Here is an 18,016-nt window from a genome sequence, read left to right as displayed (position 1 = left end):
GAAATAGTAGCATCTACGTAAGAAATACTAAAAATTAAAAAATATCTGTAAACTAATGCCAATCATATGCAGATAAAAGATGCGATCTTTATTTTTATTTATTTTTATTTGCTTTTAAGACTAGTGAATGTGTGTAACTTGAAGAGCAGGAACGGGTACTAGATCTTTCTTCTGCAGCCCGAGTGTTCAGTCTGGGGTGAGTCAGCAGTGATTAACAGCTGATACTTTGTATAGCGAGAATGACAGGAAGTATATTTTCAGTATATTAATATTGATGAAAATACAAAATCATTGCAAAGATGGAAGCTGCTAAACTATCTAAGTCTTAACCTACTATCTCATAATCCATCCCTAAAAATCAAGTAAGCTTCTAGGAACTAACACTTGTTTGCAAGGCCCATCTGGTGTTTCAGAACACCCACAGTTGTGAACTCCACTTACAAGTGGAAAAGCGGTCGTTGGTAAGGAAAGTCTCATCACGATGCACAATCTGTTTTAATACGGGTACGGAGAACAAAGGGCAGCAGAAACATGCGTGATAAAGCACAGATGCTAGGTGGACACTTTGAGGGGCAGACATTGATTCCTTCTGTTTTTCCCCAAGACATATATAATCCGGTAAACACCAGTCATTTCTTGGAAGCCAGAGAAGCCTGTTGTATGTGTTACGTATATGGACTGAGGGTAAATCTGCGCCAGCATTGCAGCAGCACCTCAGTCGGGATGCCGTGGTTCTCGTGTTCCCTCCGGAGCGCTCTGAGGGGCTGGAGTGTGACAGGGACAATCCCAGGGACACAAAACGCCGTTTCTGCACGAGCCACTAAAATGCTTGAGCAACGAGAGGGAAAAGTAAACTGGACTTTTGGAATGTGACAGTAAAATTCCTGCTGGATTTTTCTGCCTTTATTTTCCTTGCAGTGGTGAGACCATGCCTGTCTGACTCAGCATTAACAAGAGATTAAGAACCAAAGGTCCAGCTAACTTGGTGCCTTCTTTCACAGAGACAGAAAAGTAGAGGTCTCAGAAAGACTATAAAAGTAGAGCAAATTAAGTTTGCCCCAAGTATTATCCCAGACTTCCAACAGCTTCTGGCTTAAGGGGTGTCTGAACCAGAATTTTTCTACTTTAGGGATGCATGGTAAAGTATGTGCATTTAAAAAACAACAACAAAAACCCCAAACAAACAAACTGAATTTCCTTTGGACATGGCACCTGTTGGCTTTGTCTGATACCCCCTGGTTCTCGTATTTGAACAGACAACGAGTGCTCGCTCTCTATTCGCCATCTCAATGACAGGCACGATTCTCTATCTTGTATCCTGTGTCCAGCGTCTGTCCAGGGCCGAGTCCTCGCCTGTTCATCACGTTCTCTGAGAGATGTGTCCAGAATTGCAGAGATACTCGAGTCAGAAGCAAATGAAAGATGTGAAGAGTGGCGCAATGACACACACACTCCATTTCATTCTCTTCTCCCTTCCATCCTGGAAACACCCAACAACTTGAGGAGACAGAGCATTTTAGGAAAATCCGGACATTAAGCCTGCTTTAAACTCTTGATGAATAGCAGAATCCAGAATCTTTAGTATGTGCTGTTCAGACTGACGCTGCTTGGGTGCAATGAAAGTGTACATAGAAGGGAAAGGCCAGCAGCAAAACAACCTAGAGGGCCTGAAGGAAGGAAGAACAACGAGGGTTGGGGACGAGTATAACAAAATCTTTACCAGGTCCAATGTTGAGTCAGTTGAAATCCAGTAAACACCAGTCATTTCTTGGAAGCCAGAGAAGTCTGTTGTACGTGTTACACATATGGACTGAGAGTAGATCTGGTTCAATATAGCAGTGAAACCTCTTGTCTCAGGGTGTAGAAGTTACACAAAGATAGGTACCATTTACTTTTATAAAATGCTTGCAGATTAATAGGCACTCCAGAAAATATTCTTCAGGTCTCCTCAGACAACAAATTGCTGTTCTCCAGGTGCTCTGCCGAGGAACCTGGCAGAGCTGACAGTGCACCTGGGCCGCACAGCTCTCCTCACCTGGAAACGTTAAGAAAACACATATTAGTTATGTATTTCTGGATGCTCTGAGTTGCTCTGGTTGGTGATTGTAGGTTTTGCGTGAATCGAGGCTGCAGAAAATGGTGTATAATTGTGATGAATTACTGATGTTTTTCCTGTCCGTTCCTCTCCTCAGTGCTGCTGGTAACGATCCTTGTGGTGGAAGGGATTGCTGTTGCACAGAAGACACAGGGTACAACTCTACTTTGATGATTTTCTTTAAAAAAATCTGACAGTTTTCTAATTTTTAATTAAGGAAAATAAGTGAAAGAAAGTATTTGTGTTCAGGTGTTAATAGCTCTTGAATTACCAATATGAATTCCAGTATTTTCCATTTCCTTCATATTTACTGCATGTTTTTACTGGACAAAGCCATCCAGTCACAAAGAACATGGATGTTCACTTACCCAGTTAAGATTCTGTGCTTTTAGACCTTAGAGGTGGGGAAAAAACCACCACAGAAATCCATCTTTTCTGTATCTAACAACGAGCTTTTCAAAGAGTCCACCCACAGCCATTTCTGAAGCGGAGTTTCACAAACCTTATTTTCTCATGTGTGGGATTAACCCAGACGTAGGAGAGAAGAATTCCTTGAACTGACACCTACCGAGTTTCCCTGAGCAATTTCACCCCGTAAATCCAAGAGCTGCCGCGATCCGGTGGCAGGTGCTGTAACGCAATGGGGGCAGCTCGGCGGAACCAGCTCGGCCTCCACACAACGGGCTGCGAAGAAAAACTGCAGCAATATGAGTAACATTATGAGTAACATCACCTACCACTGTGTGTTTAATATATTTACATACTGTAATTCATTCTGTTATAAGCATTCGATATTCCAACAAATTACTGTAAACAGATACTCAATCTGCGGGCTGTGTCCTGCAGTATACTCTAGAATTAGGGCCAAAAATAGTAAAAGCTAACAAATATTTTGGATTGTACTTGCATAGGAATGGAGCAGCCGTAAGCCATAAAATGATGCTGCTGTATTGGCATCCGCTGTGACTATTTGACCCCCTCTTCCCTTCCCAAGGATTACTGGAGATTCAGAAACTGTGATCTCTTCGGGATATACCACATCACTAAATTAAACAAAGGGTTTCCTAGCTACATACTAAGTGACATATAAGAGGGTTTTCAACCAAAATAATTTTCATCTTTCACAGCATAGGCGTTATGTCAGGGTTTTACTTTTGCAAAATGAAATGTGCATGCTTGCAGGAGAAATTAATTGGATCACTTTGTTTTTTGACTTAAGGTGGGCAAAATATTGGAGTGAACCGCATCCCTCCCACCCAGTGCGACAACTGGGTACGGACAAGCAATGGAGGGCATTTTGCTTCCCCAAACTACCCCAACATGTACCCACCAAATCAAGAGTGCATCTATATCTTAGAAGGTACGTGATGTATTTCTGGTTTGTCATATTGTAATCTTACCATCAAATGGATGATCTTGAACTGTTAAAGCAGTGTTGTTCGACTGTGCTGTCAAGTATTGTGTAGCCATCTGGTGATACAGTCAGTTCTACAGCCCTTTGCATGAACATGGAGCTGAATCTGCTCTCTGAAGTAATAATAACAAATTAATAGCAAACACAAACATTCAAGAATTATCTATATGGAGTAAGACATACCCTCACAGCCAGGAAAAACAGCATCCCATCTACTGTAATCTCTGAAGATAAAAATTATAGCTTAACATCACTTCCAATATTGCTGATAATAAAGTGCAGAAGCTGGTTGAAGACTATATTCTTTCTGTCTCACAAGCAGAAGATCTTTATGCTGTCCTTTATTAATAAAGAAGACACATCTGACTGCCATAGCACTGTGCTATTATAAAAATATGGAGATTTGTTAACACTGCTCAAGTCGCTATTGAAATTATGCAATGAGGACAAAACAATTTCATTACTAGAACAAAACCCCATTCCAAGGAGAACAGCTGGATAAAAACTGCAAGACTTGGGACACACGAATTATTTCTCCCTCTTTTTAGAACACATCCCAAACCCACTGAAGTCAGCTAAAAATATTAGTCAGCTTAATAACCAGATTAATATCAATTAATTGAAATGTTTCAAGTCGTGTGTTCCAGGGTTTTGTTTGTAGCGGGTCAGGGACAGCCTGGCTTTGCTGGTGTGCACATCTGGAGCGCTGCGGGACACAGGGAACCCCTGCCCAGCGCCGTCCTCATACCCAGAAACATCGCGGGGACCCGAGGGAGACAAAAACCCGCCACAATTTCTAGCCATGGTCCTTCCCGCAGCCCACTGCCCATATGTGCAAACAGCTACGCGTTTTTCACCCGTGACGTCTGAACAGTGTTAGAGGCATAGAAATAAATCCCTTTGGCATTCAGAAGGAGCAGACAGCGTGTGAGTCTTTAATGCTGTCGTTCCAGATACCAGTTAGGATCTGCAAGTTCGTGTAGCTCAAGAGGTGGCCAGAACAAGAATGCTAAAGCTGTTCATAAAATGGGGCTCCACAGTGCAGAGGTCAGAGTCCCATCCTAAAGCTGCCGTAGGTGCAGCTCATCGGGATTCAGGGGCTGTCAGCTCACACTTAAAACATCTGCAGTCACCTGCATGTTAATAGTGCGTATGAAACACTGGCACCTCTCTGAATATCCTAATAAAAGGTGTCTCCTGCCAAAGGATCAGCAAATTTGGGCAAATTTGGGCTTAATGGTTAGGAAATATACCCGCAAGTAGTTCTTTGTATCTTTTCTGTTCTTTCTGGATCCCTCAATGTTTTGTCCTTTTTTATGTGCTTTGCTATCACAAAACACTGTTTTTAATTTATATCTTAATATTAAAACTTGTTTGAATACCTTTGCATATATGTTAATATCTGTTCCATGTGCAGCGTTAAATATATGTCACTTCTGAATGTTCAACAATAGAGATCAGCCAGCAAAAAAATCCATAGAATTCCATGAAAAAGTATCTTCTACAGAAGCGTTTTTAAAATGTCTATGACAGCGTGTCTGAGTTTCTGTAGGGGACTGCCAGATGTATGCTGAGAAGTTTCCGATCCCTTGTTTATTTGCTGTTTTGGAGGCCTAGCTCGTTGTTATTTCATGTCTTCATGTGGTTTTTATGTAGACCTTCATGTGATCTTCTGTTCTATTTTTTACGTCTAGCCGCTCCACGACAAAGAATCGAGTTGACCTTTGATGAACCTTATTACATAGAACCCTCATTTGAATGTCGGTTTGATCATCTGGAGGTTCGAGATGGGCCTTTTGGTTTCTCCCCCCTCATTAATCGCTACTGTGGTCTGAAAAGTCCTGCACTAATTAGATCAACAGGGAGATTTATGTGGATCAAGTTTACTTCTGATGAGGAGCTGGAAGGAAAGGGATTTCAAGCAAAGTACTCGTTCATACCAGGTAAAATGCCTAAAATTCTGACCCGGGTAACGAGCGTCGGTGGGTGTCAATGGCAACGGTCCAGGGCCGCGTGTCACCAGACGTGCTCACGCAGGCAAGTGACATCGCGATAGTCACAGCCTCGGTCCTGCTCATCTTACAGCACCCCGGGCTAAAGCCGCTTTGGAAAATTGCCTGAAGGGGATTACAGGTCTGTGGTTTGCTAGCGCAGGAGTCAGTTGTATTGTCCATGCTGAAGGCTTTAGCACCTTCCCTCTTTGATACTCCTAACGTACACCAGTCTCACCAGCGGTAGTGATGGGGGGCACATTTATGTGAACAAATAGCTGGCATTTCCAACAGCCCGTCTTCTAGGAATATGAGGCACCATGGCAAAAACTTCTGAAGCAAATCTACGCTAGCACTTCCAGCCAGATGCAAACCATTTAACATCTCCATTTGGAAGAGCTGTAGAGGCCAAGCGTCTGCTCTCAGTGTAAGGAGACTGAGCAGCGCTGCTCTTTGCTCAGCACACGGCGTGGGTACCGGGAGCGAGGAGAAAGTGCATCTGCTCCGTGGGGCCACGTAGAGCTGGCAGGGCATCCTTTTCACAAGGAAACGTGACCTGATGCCCTCGTGCAATGCTTGGCTGCTGCACTTCGTAGATACTATACGTGTAGTTAGCTGCCTTTTATTGTCCTTATACAGTTGTATATTGGCCAATATACAATTGTCAGCTCTACTACTACTATAAATGTATACATGGGTGTAACTTTTTAATGTCATCTTTACCCCTACAACACCTGAAAACACCAAACATGGTTATATATATTACTGCTTGTAGAACTGGGTACCTTGCTAGGGGTTGAGACTTGGAAACTCTTCAGATTAACATGGTGACCAGTCCAGTGGGAATAATGTGCTGGAATGTTTTCACGGGACAGTACTTATGCATTTTGCTAAGTCCATTTCCAAAGCCGTTTCATTAATGTCGCTTTCAAAACTAACTTAGCCCAGTTCCAGGCTGGAGCTTTAAATATACATTTAAAATGTGTATTATTTTCACAATAGATTGCAGCAACTGAAGGACCAATATTTTTTTCTTCTCATTTCATCTACAGTTACATGGAGTGTGGTAAAATATTTTGGGACTGTGAAAATGGAAGGACACACACATGTACACTCTCACTTCATTAATATAATCGCTTCACAAGGCTGAAAATCTGCTGCTGAATTTTGCACATAATGGTCACAGATTTCACTATAGGTAACTAAACCAGAGGAGGCATTTGCTGAGCTGTGCTGGATCTCGGGACTGAGGCGGTTTAGAGGAAGTGATAAAATCCCTATCCAGAAAAACATTTAGGAGGGCACAGAAATAACCAAATTCTGGATCTTCATTAGGAAAACACTTTTGTACAAAACAGGCATGCACTTTGCATGAACTAGTGCTTCCTTTGCATGGACTGACATTTCACACGCCGCGATTGGCGGGGTTCCTGGGGTGGTTTTCTGTGCCACAGCTGCGAATGGGTGCATGGGGTGAGTGTGGGTGCTGGACACTGACCTGTGAGCCTGCAGAGCCCATCACAGACCCAGCTGCAGCCAAACCCTCCTCCCCGCAAGGCAAAGTACCACCGGTTCACCACTGTGGAGTATGTTCTTACTTCACTAGTAGCATGCATACAGTGCACTACTGCAGCGTGTACTACAGATCCACACGCTACCTACACGGCACGTTTAGAGGAGAGCAGACGGGAGCAATCAAGGTGAAATTCTGCCTTCAGAAACCATGTCTTGTGCTACCTGTCCTCAGAGAAGAGGCACTGGTACCCGAGGAAAAACTAATATTGAACTGTCCTTCTTTCTGTTCTTTATTAATAGCAATTCGTGATTCCAAAGTGTTGATCTGTTCTACTAAACTACTGCAGGTCAGATTGTCCAGAACTAGACAGACGGGAATCTGATAGAAGTGCTGTGCCCAGAAAGATCCCCGTGCTCTGAGGAGCTCCAGGGGTCTCAGGGGAAACTGGTGTCCTTAAATCCAGAAGGTAACGTAGGGACAGAACACTGAACAGTCATTTCTGGTGTTACGCTGGGAATCTGAGCAGTCAGGGTAGAATTACCTTATTCTGATAAGGTCAATCTTTGTGGAATGATGTTATCATTTAAAAAAAAAGTCTCTGCACTTTCCAATCAATTCAGTAAACTTTCTGACAATTTTTATTGTGACATAATGAAAAAAAGGACATAATCTTCAGATTACACTAAACCTTGAAGTGCTTTTCAAGCGTTGATAGCCTGTGTGATTCATTACTTCTTTCTATTACAGATCCCGACTTCACTTACCTAGGAGGTATTTTAAATCCCATCCCAGGTCTAGTATTACAGTAACAATTTCTTTATACATGAAATTTTAAATGAATATATTGCATTTGACAGCAAGGTGTGTGTTCTCCCTAGACTGCCAATTTGAGCTCTCAGGAGCTGATGGAATAGTACGGTCCAGTCAAGTAGAACAAGAAGAAAAAACAAAACCGGGGCAAGCAGTTGACTGCATATGGACAATTAAGGCTACTCCAAATGCTAAGGTGGGTTTCATTCACATCACTCAGCATATAATGGGTTTCCAAGTCATTAGAAGCAGGTAATAGTCACTAGCTGTGATTTGCATAATATCTCACTTCAGCTGAAATGAATTATGTATCAGTGGCTTAGGAAATCCAGACAGAGGATTGTTTCCGAAATCCAAGTTACACAGCAAGTCCACAGTGCCGTCTTCCCATTATTTGAAACTTGAAATATAAAATAATGGTGAACGGTGGTTAAGGAACAATTTTCAAGGACGTTTGCCTTGGACTCTGGTTTTATGGGGAGACTGCAGGCAAAACCGTGGGCTGACAGCTTCGGTGAATTCCAGGGAATCGCGCTGCCATGGTGTCAAATTTTGCCTCCAGTGGTTCTGTTGGAGAATTGGGCTCTGTTCAAGGTCGAAGAGACACGTACCTGCTCCTCCCAGACTGATTCACAATCCAGCACCTTAAAACACAATTTCAGCAGCAGTTGGAGCTAAAATAAACGACTTCAGCTCTTTCTCTTCCACCTTAGCTATAGGATCACACCCTCTTAAAGCGCCACAATAAAATCTGCTAGAGCTTTTCTGCCCAAGCCCTACAGCCCCATAGCAGCTGCTTGAGCTAAACCGAGCATTTGTTACGTGAGAGTTATGACTGTGCCCACAGAAAGCCTGCTTATGAGAACAGCACTGTCTTGTGCTCATTAAAACAGCTTGAGCTTGATTTTGCGGCAAAGGACAAAATCCTCTTCATAATTCCAACATACAATAGTGATACCCTGTTAAAAAATAAAAATTAAAAATAAAGGGTAAAAAACCCCACCTAACAGACAGCTTTATGTTTCAGAATCACATACTCCTTTAATACTCCATTAATGTTTTTGAGCCTTTGAGGAAGTGCCTCCACTCTCAAGAGCCCTATAGTAGTCTAAGTAATAGCAGCAGTTCTTGCGGAAACAATAATAGACCCATTTTCTCTCTACATTGCCACTCGAGTGCACCAGGACTGAAGCATTTTAATTAATTATGGCATGTTGCCATAGGGCAGAGTTATAGGTGGGGCAGTCCTGAGATCGCAAGCCTAAACTATTGAGTTGAAACATTGCAGAAAAATAATTCCACGTGTTCTGACGGTGGTTTCTCCAGCTTCGGTTCTGGCAGAATGATGGTGATAAAACCCATTAGATCTGACACGGTGCAGTCTCTTGAGAAAAATAAGCATAGACATTTTTAATTTCCTCAGTTTGGTTTTGTAATAAAAATAAATTTTTAAAACTGACAGAACTGCAGCAATGAAAGGATTTTAAAAGTCTGCATAACAGATATTTAATTACCTCCAGATTTCAGAAAATTACTAGAATAATCAATATAATCTAAGAGCGAGGACCTTTTATCTTTACTTGCCTAACACACTAACCAGAAGGAGCTTTTGTAGAGCTGAGCTCTTTTAATGGAATTATTCCTTTGTTTTCATACCCTGAATAGCTCTACTGAAAGTGTGCTAATTTATTTTTAGCTTCCATTGTAATTTCGCAGCAGATATATAAAGTCAATCATTAAATGCAAACACCATCTCTCAGCCCAAATGCTGGCACTTGGAGCTCACACCTATGTTTGGAGATGAGACGTCAAGGGAAGATGGGTCCAACATAGCCGAGAATTTCCAGCAGTACAATAAATGCAACAAAGTAGAAAAAAAATTGTGTACATATATATATATATATATATACTGAAAAATCACAAACCAGTGAGATGCAGTATAAGATAACATGGCCCAGGCTGCACTGGCAGATCACTGGCAGGGAAGAGCCATGGGGTCCTGAGCGCCTTTCTTGCCTTTTCCGTAGAGCCTGGGCAGTGGATGGGGGTACCGATTTATTTACCCCACACAAAGGTGGTTGGTTTTGTTATAGTGAATTCTTTAAAATTCCCTTTTAAAAGGATTTGGCACTGGCTGAGATTAAAACCGAGATATGGCAAAAGGGCAGAAAAATAGGTAATCCAGAAGCAGTAAATGTGGGACATGTGTCCTGCCTTCCCTGCTTCACAAACTGAACGAGGGTTGGAGATTCTTGTCCTTAGGCAGGTGCATGAAAACCCTCAGCTCCAGAAGGACAGGGAACTGCTGGAGAGAGTCCAGCGCAGCCACCAAGATGCTGAAGGGAGTGGAGCATCTCCCGTGTGAGGAAAGGCTGAGGGAGCTGGGGCTCTGGAGCTGGAGAAGAGGAGACTGAGGGGGGACTCATTCCTGGGGATCAATATGGAAAGGGGCAGTGTCAGGAGGATGGAGCCAGGCTCTTCTGGGTGACAACCAGTGACAGGACAAGGGGCAATGGGTGCAAACTGGAACACAGGAGGTTCCACTGAAAGAGGAGAAGAAACTTGTTGGGGGTGAGGGTGTCAGAGCCTGGCCCAGGCTGCCCAGGGAGGTTGTGGAGTCTCCTTCTCTGCAGACATTCAAACCCGCCTGGACACCTTCCTGTGGAACCTCAGCTGGGTGTTCCTGCTCCATGGGGGGATTGCACTGGGTGAGCTTTCCAGGTCCCTTCCAACCCCCGACACTCTGGGGTTCTGTCAGAGTAGGTTTAATTTCAAGTTTGAGTTTTCACTGAGTGCTGTGGGTCATCGTTGCACCTCAAACGCCCCCGTCACCCATCAGACGTGCGCTGTGTGTACGCAGGGTCTGGCAGGGCTGGGCCGGGCTCCTAAGCCATCCGTGATGGCCAAACAAAGTTGCCATTAGTGTGCTTTTTTAATAATTGTGCGAGTGTACCCGGTCGGTGTGTGGGTGTCAGTAATCCAGGGGAGCAGCCCGCGGGCCACATGCGGTTGACGGCGGTTGTTGGTCGCAGGGTTGGGTTTAGGGAGTCTCTCCCCGGCGGGAAGCGGTGCTGTCAGGATCTCCTTCCTCAGATGGCTAAATTAAGGCTTGGATGAGAGACATTTAAGAAGCTGTTAAGTGCTTTTGATGTTGGGGATAATGATCCCTTAAGGTAGCACCCTTCTGTCCTTTTGAAGGCTTTGTCACTCAGTTGACATATAAAATTGCTTCTGGCTTTAAAAGTGGCACCGAATTTTCTGTAGCCTTGAAATGTTAACCCTGGTGATTTAGCTTCATACCAATGTGTGAAATTACTTTGATTTTAATTAAGATAAATTCTCATTTATTGCACTGGGTGAGCTTTCCAGGTCCCTTCAACCCCTGACACTGGGATTCTGTGACAAGGGCTTTGCACCGCAGGGCCGGCCAGATGGGACTGGGGGCTGTATCCAGGCCAGAGCTGGTGTATCTGAGGGATCTCGGAGCTCCATGTGGGCAGAGGAGCAGCACGGCCTGTCCTGCTGAGCAGGGGCCTCCACAGGGACACATCTCTCCTCTCTCAAAATTGTGGCTATCTGAGGAATATTTAAAGTTTAAGGATGGATTTTGCAGCACACTTCAATGACTTAGTTACATATTTCGTCAACTTTCACTAGGATTTTAAGCATTCCAATAGGACCATTCAAGAGATTGAAAAGCCCTAGGATGTTTTCATGTAACTGAATAACAATCTTGCGCAAATTTCCTGCTCCAGCAAAATAATTTGCTTACTCTTCCAGTGCCATCTTCCTCTTCTAATTTCCTTGCTGCATATGTTCTACCACACACACTGCCTTCTCTTAGACTAGATTTCTGCTTTGGCAGAAATTAAGACGGGCTTAAATTCCTTAACTCTTCCCAGATAGCCAGCTATATGTCTCCTGCTTCCATTTTTATTCACATTACTCCTGACTTCATTGTTTGTGTCTTCTGTGCCTCTGCTCTGGTGCAGTAATTAGCTTTCATTCTGAAGAAACAAATTTTAATTTCCTTATTTTACTTCAGAGCTTTTCTGACTAGACTCCTTCCCTTATATTTTAACATTGGTTTTATGAATTAAAAAGGGAAAAGACAAAATACTATTGAAATTCTTCGAGCACACTTCTGTGTCTCCTGTATCTCGTCACTCAGCAGAGCTGCTTAGGGCTTTCCTCAGCGTCTTGCTTTTTACTTCTTTTTCCCCAAGGGGAGCAGTAATATATATCAGAGTAAATTATTGAGTAAAGATTGTTCTGAGGAGGGAGGAGAAATGAAACAGACACTTCAGACAAATGTCAAGTAATACTCCACACTGACATTTAGGGAGGAAATGTAAGCTTAAAAGTGGTGTGAATTGGGAGTGTATGGGGAAAATATGTGTAAGGGGACAAAACATCTTATTCGAGATTTGCTAAGAAAGAAAACTGTCCTCTCTGCAGCACTTTTCCTCAAGACATTGATTTCTCTTTTCCGACAGATCTATTTGCGGTTTCTCGACTATCAAATGGAGCATTCAAATGAATGCAAAAGAAATTTCGTTGCTGTGTACGACGGCAGTAGTTCTATCGAAAACCTGAAGGCCAAGTTCTGCAGCACGGTGGCCAACGACGTGACGCTGCAGACGGGCACCGGCGTGGTGCGGATGTGGGCCGACGAGGGCAGCAGGCTCAGCCGCTTCAGAATGCTCTTCACTTCATTCGTGGATCGTAAGTAGATTTTAAAGGGCCTGTTCTCCTGTTATCAGCGTACTTCAGGTATATTAGGAAAAGCATCAGCTGCATATTATGAAGCAGGAACACACGAAAAAGGTTGGTTCTGTTTCCTGCAGAGTCCGATCTGCTGGCTCTCACTCTCCCTCCGCACAGCCCGGTTGTGCTGCACGCCCGGGATACGCAGTTCAGTTCACACTGATGTATGAGGGCTAGATGGAAAGCAGAGCTGGAAATACAGTCTGGATTTCTGTTCAGATTCCATAGCCTGGGTTAGAGAGAGTCTCGTTGTATATCAAGATGTTCCTTGAAAGCGTGCTTCTTGTGAGATTTTCTTCTAAGTGCTTTCCCTCTAGACTTAATGAATTTGTGTTGCCTCACATATTTACAAAGGACTACACTGTGCACATTGCAGAACCTGCAGATGGTGGCATCTGCAGCACAAAAGCAGACTGATTTGAGAACTGTGAGATGCACGAGCAGAGCTGAATAAACCAGATCCACCGCTTCAGGGAATCAGACCTATGCTTGTGCTAGAGGTTTTCAAAAAGTTCTGATTGAAAAATAAGTAGCACAGATTTGCTGCCAAATAAGTAACTTCCTCGGTAGAACCGACATCTCTGTAGCCAGTCCTGAAAGGGATCCTGGTCACCGCCTTGCAAAAAAGTTCAGGTTACAGGTAACAAGTAGATTTTATGTTCTCTTCCATGAACCAGTCAAGTTTAGCACAGGAGAAAAGTTTCTTTCTGTAAAACAATCTAAAGTAACGGAGACTTGTAAGAGAAATAGCTTCTTGCTTACTTTTCATACATAGGAGTAAGAACCAATTGCACATTTCAAACGGCTCTGTTGTTGAACCTGCAATAGGCATCTAGATATTGGGAATTTCGGTAAATATCAGTTTTAAGCACAACTTGTGTGCAAAATGTATAACTGCTTTTCCAGTAGCTTTTTTTTCACTGCAATTATTAATATTAGTGATAGCACATGTTATTCCAGCTTTCAGTCTAGAAAATGTTAAGAACTTTGGCAGGGAAACTATCCATGTATATGATAAATACTGGAGTGGTTTGGTGGTTCTGTTGTTGCTGTTGAGTTGGGGTATTTTTTGTGAGTTTTTTTTGAATGCAAGAGGTTGAAACAGTCACTACACCTGAAACAAGAGAAATTTCCAACTGTGGGATTTTAAAGCAACTCAAAAGTCATTGGCAGAATAAAATCTGCAAAGGTATACGGTTATTCTGATTTATCTTCTGACCCGAGACACTGTCTTTCTTGGATATGGTAATTCAAAAGTATGGGTCTGAAAAATGTTTCATATATTTTAAAATATTCTACTGATAAGCAATTTTTCAAACCAAAAAAGTGAATCCGTGCTTATTTTATTTTCAGCTGATTAAGCTATTTTTCTCTTCTACCTTACTAATGATTTGTAATTATATGAAGCCAACCATGAAAACAATCAATATCTCTGAAAATATTTACATAAATGAACTAATTGTGCATGACAGTCACCTAACGTGCACCTAGCGCTGCTTGCAAATTTGACTAAGTAATTCAGCTACCAGCAATGTTAAAAATCAATGTATTTGATTTCCGGCTTGATTCAATACATGACTAATGCTTGATACAGAGAACACTGTGAACGCTGCACCGGGCTTAGGCAGCTCTTAGGAGGAGAGTCCAGCTCTGTCCTTGAAGTCCTGGACTGGAACTGATCAATTGTTGTGACTTTTAGACCTTGTACTCCCCAGATAGCAAACAAAAGGAAAATGAAATCTATTTGTCCCGTCTTTGTGAACTCGTGAACAAAAGCCATCCCCCCAAAATGTTAAGGAGACTACACAGGAGTATAAAATAGAGACTGTGCTGATGGATGGAAATGCAGCAGCAGAATGCATCAACCAAAAACACAGGAACGATTAAAAAATTCCCCCGTTCAGACAAAAAAGGGAATGTGTCTTACCTCATAATCCTTCCTCAGTGCCTCTGTAAGAACTACAACTCCATACAGATCCATACTGAAACACCAGCAGATACATATGGATCCGTGACAACCACCCCGGACACGGATTTCATAGATCCTCCTTAATCTGACGGACAGAAATACTTTAGTAGGTATTGTCACCTATATACATACAGACCCTTTTCAAGCTACTCTGTTTAAAGAATGATCCTATTTATCCTTTAGAAAGTAAAGTTTGCACAATCTTTCTTTGCAAATTTAGAAGGAAAACTACCTAAGCCTTTTCTCCCCACAGGTAAACCTCATTGGTTAAGATAAAGACAGTTTAATAGGATAGAAGAGAAAGGAAAAAAAAAATCAACAATGATAATAAAAGAATATATAAAGCAAGTGATGCACAACGCAGTTGCTCACCTCTCGTGGAACTGACGCCCAGCCAGTTCCCAAGCAGCAGTTCCCAGCCCACTTTGCCCCAGTTTATATACTGACGGTGTTGTATGGTGTGGAACTTCCCTTGGGCTGGTTTGGGGCGGCTGTCCTGGCTGGGCCCCCTCCCAGCTTCTGCTGCGTCTCCAGCCTCCGTGCCCAGAAGTGCTTGACCTGGTATAAACCTTGCTTGGCAACAACCCAAACACCAGTGTGTTGGCAACATTCTTCTCATACTAAACCCCAAACACAGCACCACACCAGCTACTAGGAGGAAAATTAACTCCATCCCAGCCGACACCAGGCATGGAGGGAAGCTCTGCTCATACCATTCTGCAGTAGGCCCACGTGTTCCTTGGCCTTCCTTTCGGTGCTGGTACATGTGAATAAGCTCTTTTTGTTGCCCTTCATGTCCCTCACCACATTCAGCTCCAGGTCGGCTGAGGGTTCCCCAGCCCCATCCCTGCACACGCACTGTGGTTGTTTTCCTCCCAGGGCACCTGACGTGGCATCTCATTTGTAACCTATATAATGCATATGATTGGTACCTTCCTAAGCATCAATCAGCTTTGAAACCAGTGTTCTTCAGACTGAGTCTACTATCCAAACAAATTCTCCACTCAGTTGAGCAAGGAAGATTCCTGTGATAGTTAACATGACATTTTCAAACACTGAAATTACATAGACAAACTCTTCCAAAATACACTCTATTATATTCAAGTACTACAGCACTTTTGCTACAATTAAAGCAGAAGCTTCCCATATGGAACTTCGTGCCACATTGCCAGGGGTTAAGCAATAGCAAGAAGCCAATTTGAAAGCTTAAAAACAAGCAGCATAGGTTACCAAAATTCAGTGGAGTAAGAAATGGGAAGATAGTGCATATTAGAATTAGGGAATGCAAATTCAGAATTAAAGGTGTGAATTTTCTCTCGGGTATAACTCCTGGTTTTGTCACTGAGACCCTGGTGCCCCAACAGAAGGACTAAGTGAGAAACGCGCTGTATTCAGGACCAGTCACCCTCCTCTGCTGCACCCCTTGGGGTTCACATCATGTTTCAGAGAATCTAGACTGCTCAAGAATAAATTCTTTCTGTGAAACTGAAGAGCAGAATGTCTTACACACGTCTTGCTATTAAATATGTAACTGAACTCCACTAATAATAGACATTTCTGTCATAAAAATACCACATTACTGAGACAGAGAACAGGAATATGAATTTCTTGTCCAGTGCCTTCAATTTAGAAAGAATCCCCTATGTATATTGCATATAATAATTCTTTTCAGGATGCTAACTATTTTTTAACTATATTTTTCTGATGTCAAGGAAGTATAACAAACATTCACGGGAACATAAAAGCTTTAGGGCAACTTCACAGTTAATTTATTTCTTAAAATTTCTAACTGTATATGGACAGATAAAAAGCTGAACTGTACTCTGTCCTAATCCCTGCATTAGCTCTAACAGGAGGATCTACGAGCTTTGATTCCCAAGCAGGAGTGACTTAGATGCCTCCAGTTACTGCAATATCTTGCAATTACTGGAACAGTCCTCCACAGGCTGAAATCTGATTTGCCTTAAGATATTAATGGGCTCCAAAATGCAGATGTTCAGGAACTGCTTCACAACCAGCTATCCTATCTACATAGCAGATGCACAGCAGATTGAATAAATATATCATTGATGGTGAGCATGTGATTTTTAAGTATTAAGTTTTTAAGGACAAGTATGAAAGCCTTCTGTTATTTGCGTTCTGTGACTGCCTCTGGCTGCTACCCATTTTTAACAAGAAATATTTGATTTTGGTAGCATTGATAATACACCTGAAAGCAACCACATGAAGAGGGAGTGAATAATCTGAAAATTAGTGGTGTGTAGAAAAAGTGATGGTGTTTGAAATAAAGAATGAGTATGCATGTTAAAAAAAAATAACAGGAATTTACTTGTTTTATTGCAATGCAACCATTAGTGAAAATTCCTAATGTTTCCTTTCTCTTGTCTCCTGCAGCTCCCTGCTCAGGCAACACTTACTTCTGCCATAGCAACATGTGCATCAATAATTCTTTAGTCTGCAATGGCATTCAAAACTGTGCATACCCGTGGGACGAGAACCACTGCAGAGGTGAGGATGTGCAAGGCTGGCCCCTGTGAGCCGGGCTGGCCGCTCAGAGACGTAGTGAAAGGTCTTTTTCCTGGAAATATGCTGAAAACAGCTATTCTGCTAATCTTAGGAAGGTGTTCTGAATGTTTTATCTAAACTCAGGAGATGTGCAAGCTTCCTAAATGTTGATCTGACAGATTTATAATGAAATTTCTTCCTCTTCAGCATATTCTGTATTTTTAACAGATGTCAGCCTAATAGGGAATAAGATTTAGTGTTTGTCGGGTTGCACCCCATCCATTTCTAAACTTTAAACGAAGCAAGGATTGTAGGGACAGGTAATACCTTTTATTAGAGCAAAAATACAGAGCTGAAATAAGACAGACAAGGCTTCAAGCACAAAGAGCCTTTCTCAGGGCTGCAATAGAAGCAGCAGCCTTCAAAGACAAAGCCAGTTTGAGAACATTTGTTGTAAGTTGTTAATCACAGACTATCTCAGAGTAAATGCAACCACTGCATATGGTGTGAGAAAGGATGCGAAGAAGGAGGAATTGTTAGGAAGCAAGAAGTCCTCACTTATGGAAAACAGACACACAAATCACCACTTCCAGAACATGGGGCAGGGGAGTATTGTTTAAACCATCACAACCACAGTAAAGGTTTTTTGGATATCAGGATTCATAGAAAAATTCTCATGATTTGAGGAATTTGTTTTTCTAGTAAAGCACAAATACATTCACCTGTGCTTCAACAAGAACTGCATTTTCAGAGCTGGAACCAAACCAGTTTAAGGTCAACACATTTCCTTGCTCAAAGAAAACAATGAAACAATAAGCGTGAGCTTGGGATTTTTTTGACCAGTAGAATGGCATAAATAGGTCTGAGCACAAACCTCCAGAAAGATTTCAGTAGGTACTCCATTTGAAAGAGAAATTGACCCTGCAGGAAGGGCCAAAACCTTCTCTAG

At 42.4% G+C, this 18,016-nt stretch overlaps 1 protein-coding gene across 4 annotated transcripts in view; it reads left to right on the top strand.

The window, feature by feature from the left end:
• Positions 1-18,016, top strand: part of NETO2 (neuropilin and tolloid like 2) — a 33,516-nt gene that overhangs the window by 11,029 nt on the left and 4,471 nt on the right. For 2 of the 4 annotated variants that reach the window (XM_065848121.2, XM_065848120.2), the window contains exons 2-8: positions 2,193-2,249; positions 3,315-3,455; positions 5,204-5,452; positions 7,764-7,808; positions 7,895-8,022; positions 12,323-12,551; positions 16,957-17,070. In XM_065848121.2, coding sequence (XP_065704193.1) covers positions 2,193-2,249; positions 3,315-3,455; positions 5,204-5,452; positions 7,764-7,808; positions 7,895-8,022; positions 12,323-12,551; positions 16,957-17,070 — 963 coding nt within the window. Of the gene's footprint in view, positions 1-2,192; positions 2,250-3,314; positions 3,456-5,203; positions 5,453-7,763; positions 7,809-7,873; positions 8,023-12,322; positions 12,552-16,956; positions 17,071-18,016 lie in introns of all 4 variants that reach the window. The other 2 variants (XM_071814431.1, XM_071814430.1) reach the window with 2 other exon arrangements.

The sequence above is a fragment of the Patagioenas fasciata genome, chromosome 13 (genome assembly GCF_037038585.1).
Source record: "Patagioenas fasciata isolate bPatFas1 chromosome 13, bPatFas1.hap1, whole genome shotgun sequence".
NCBI lineage: Eukaryota > Metazoa > Chordata > Aves > Columbiformes > Columbidae > Patagioenas > Patagioenas fasciata.
The sequence above is the reverse complement of the archived record's forward strand: the minus strand, read 5'-3'. Positions and strand labels throughout refer to the sequence as shown.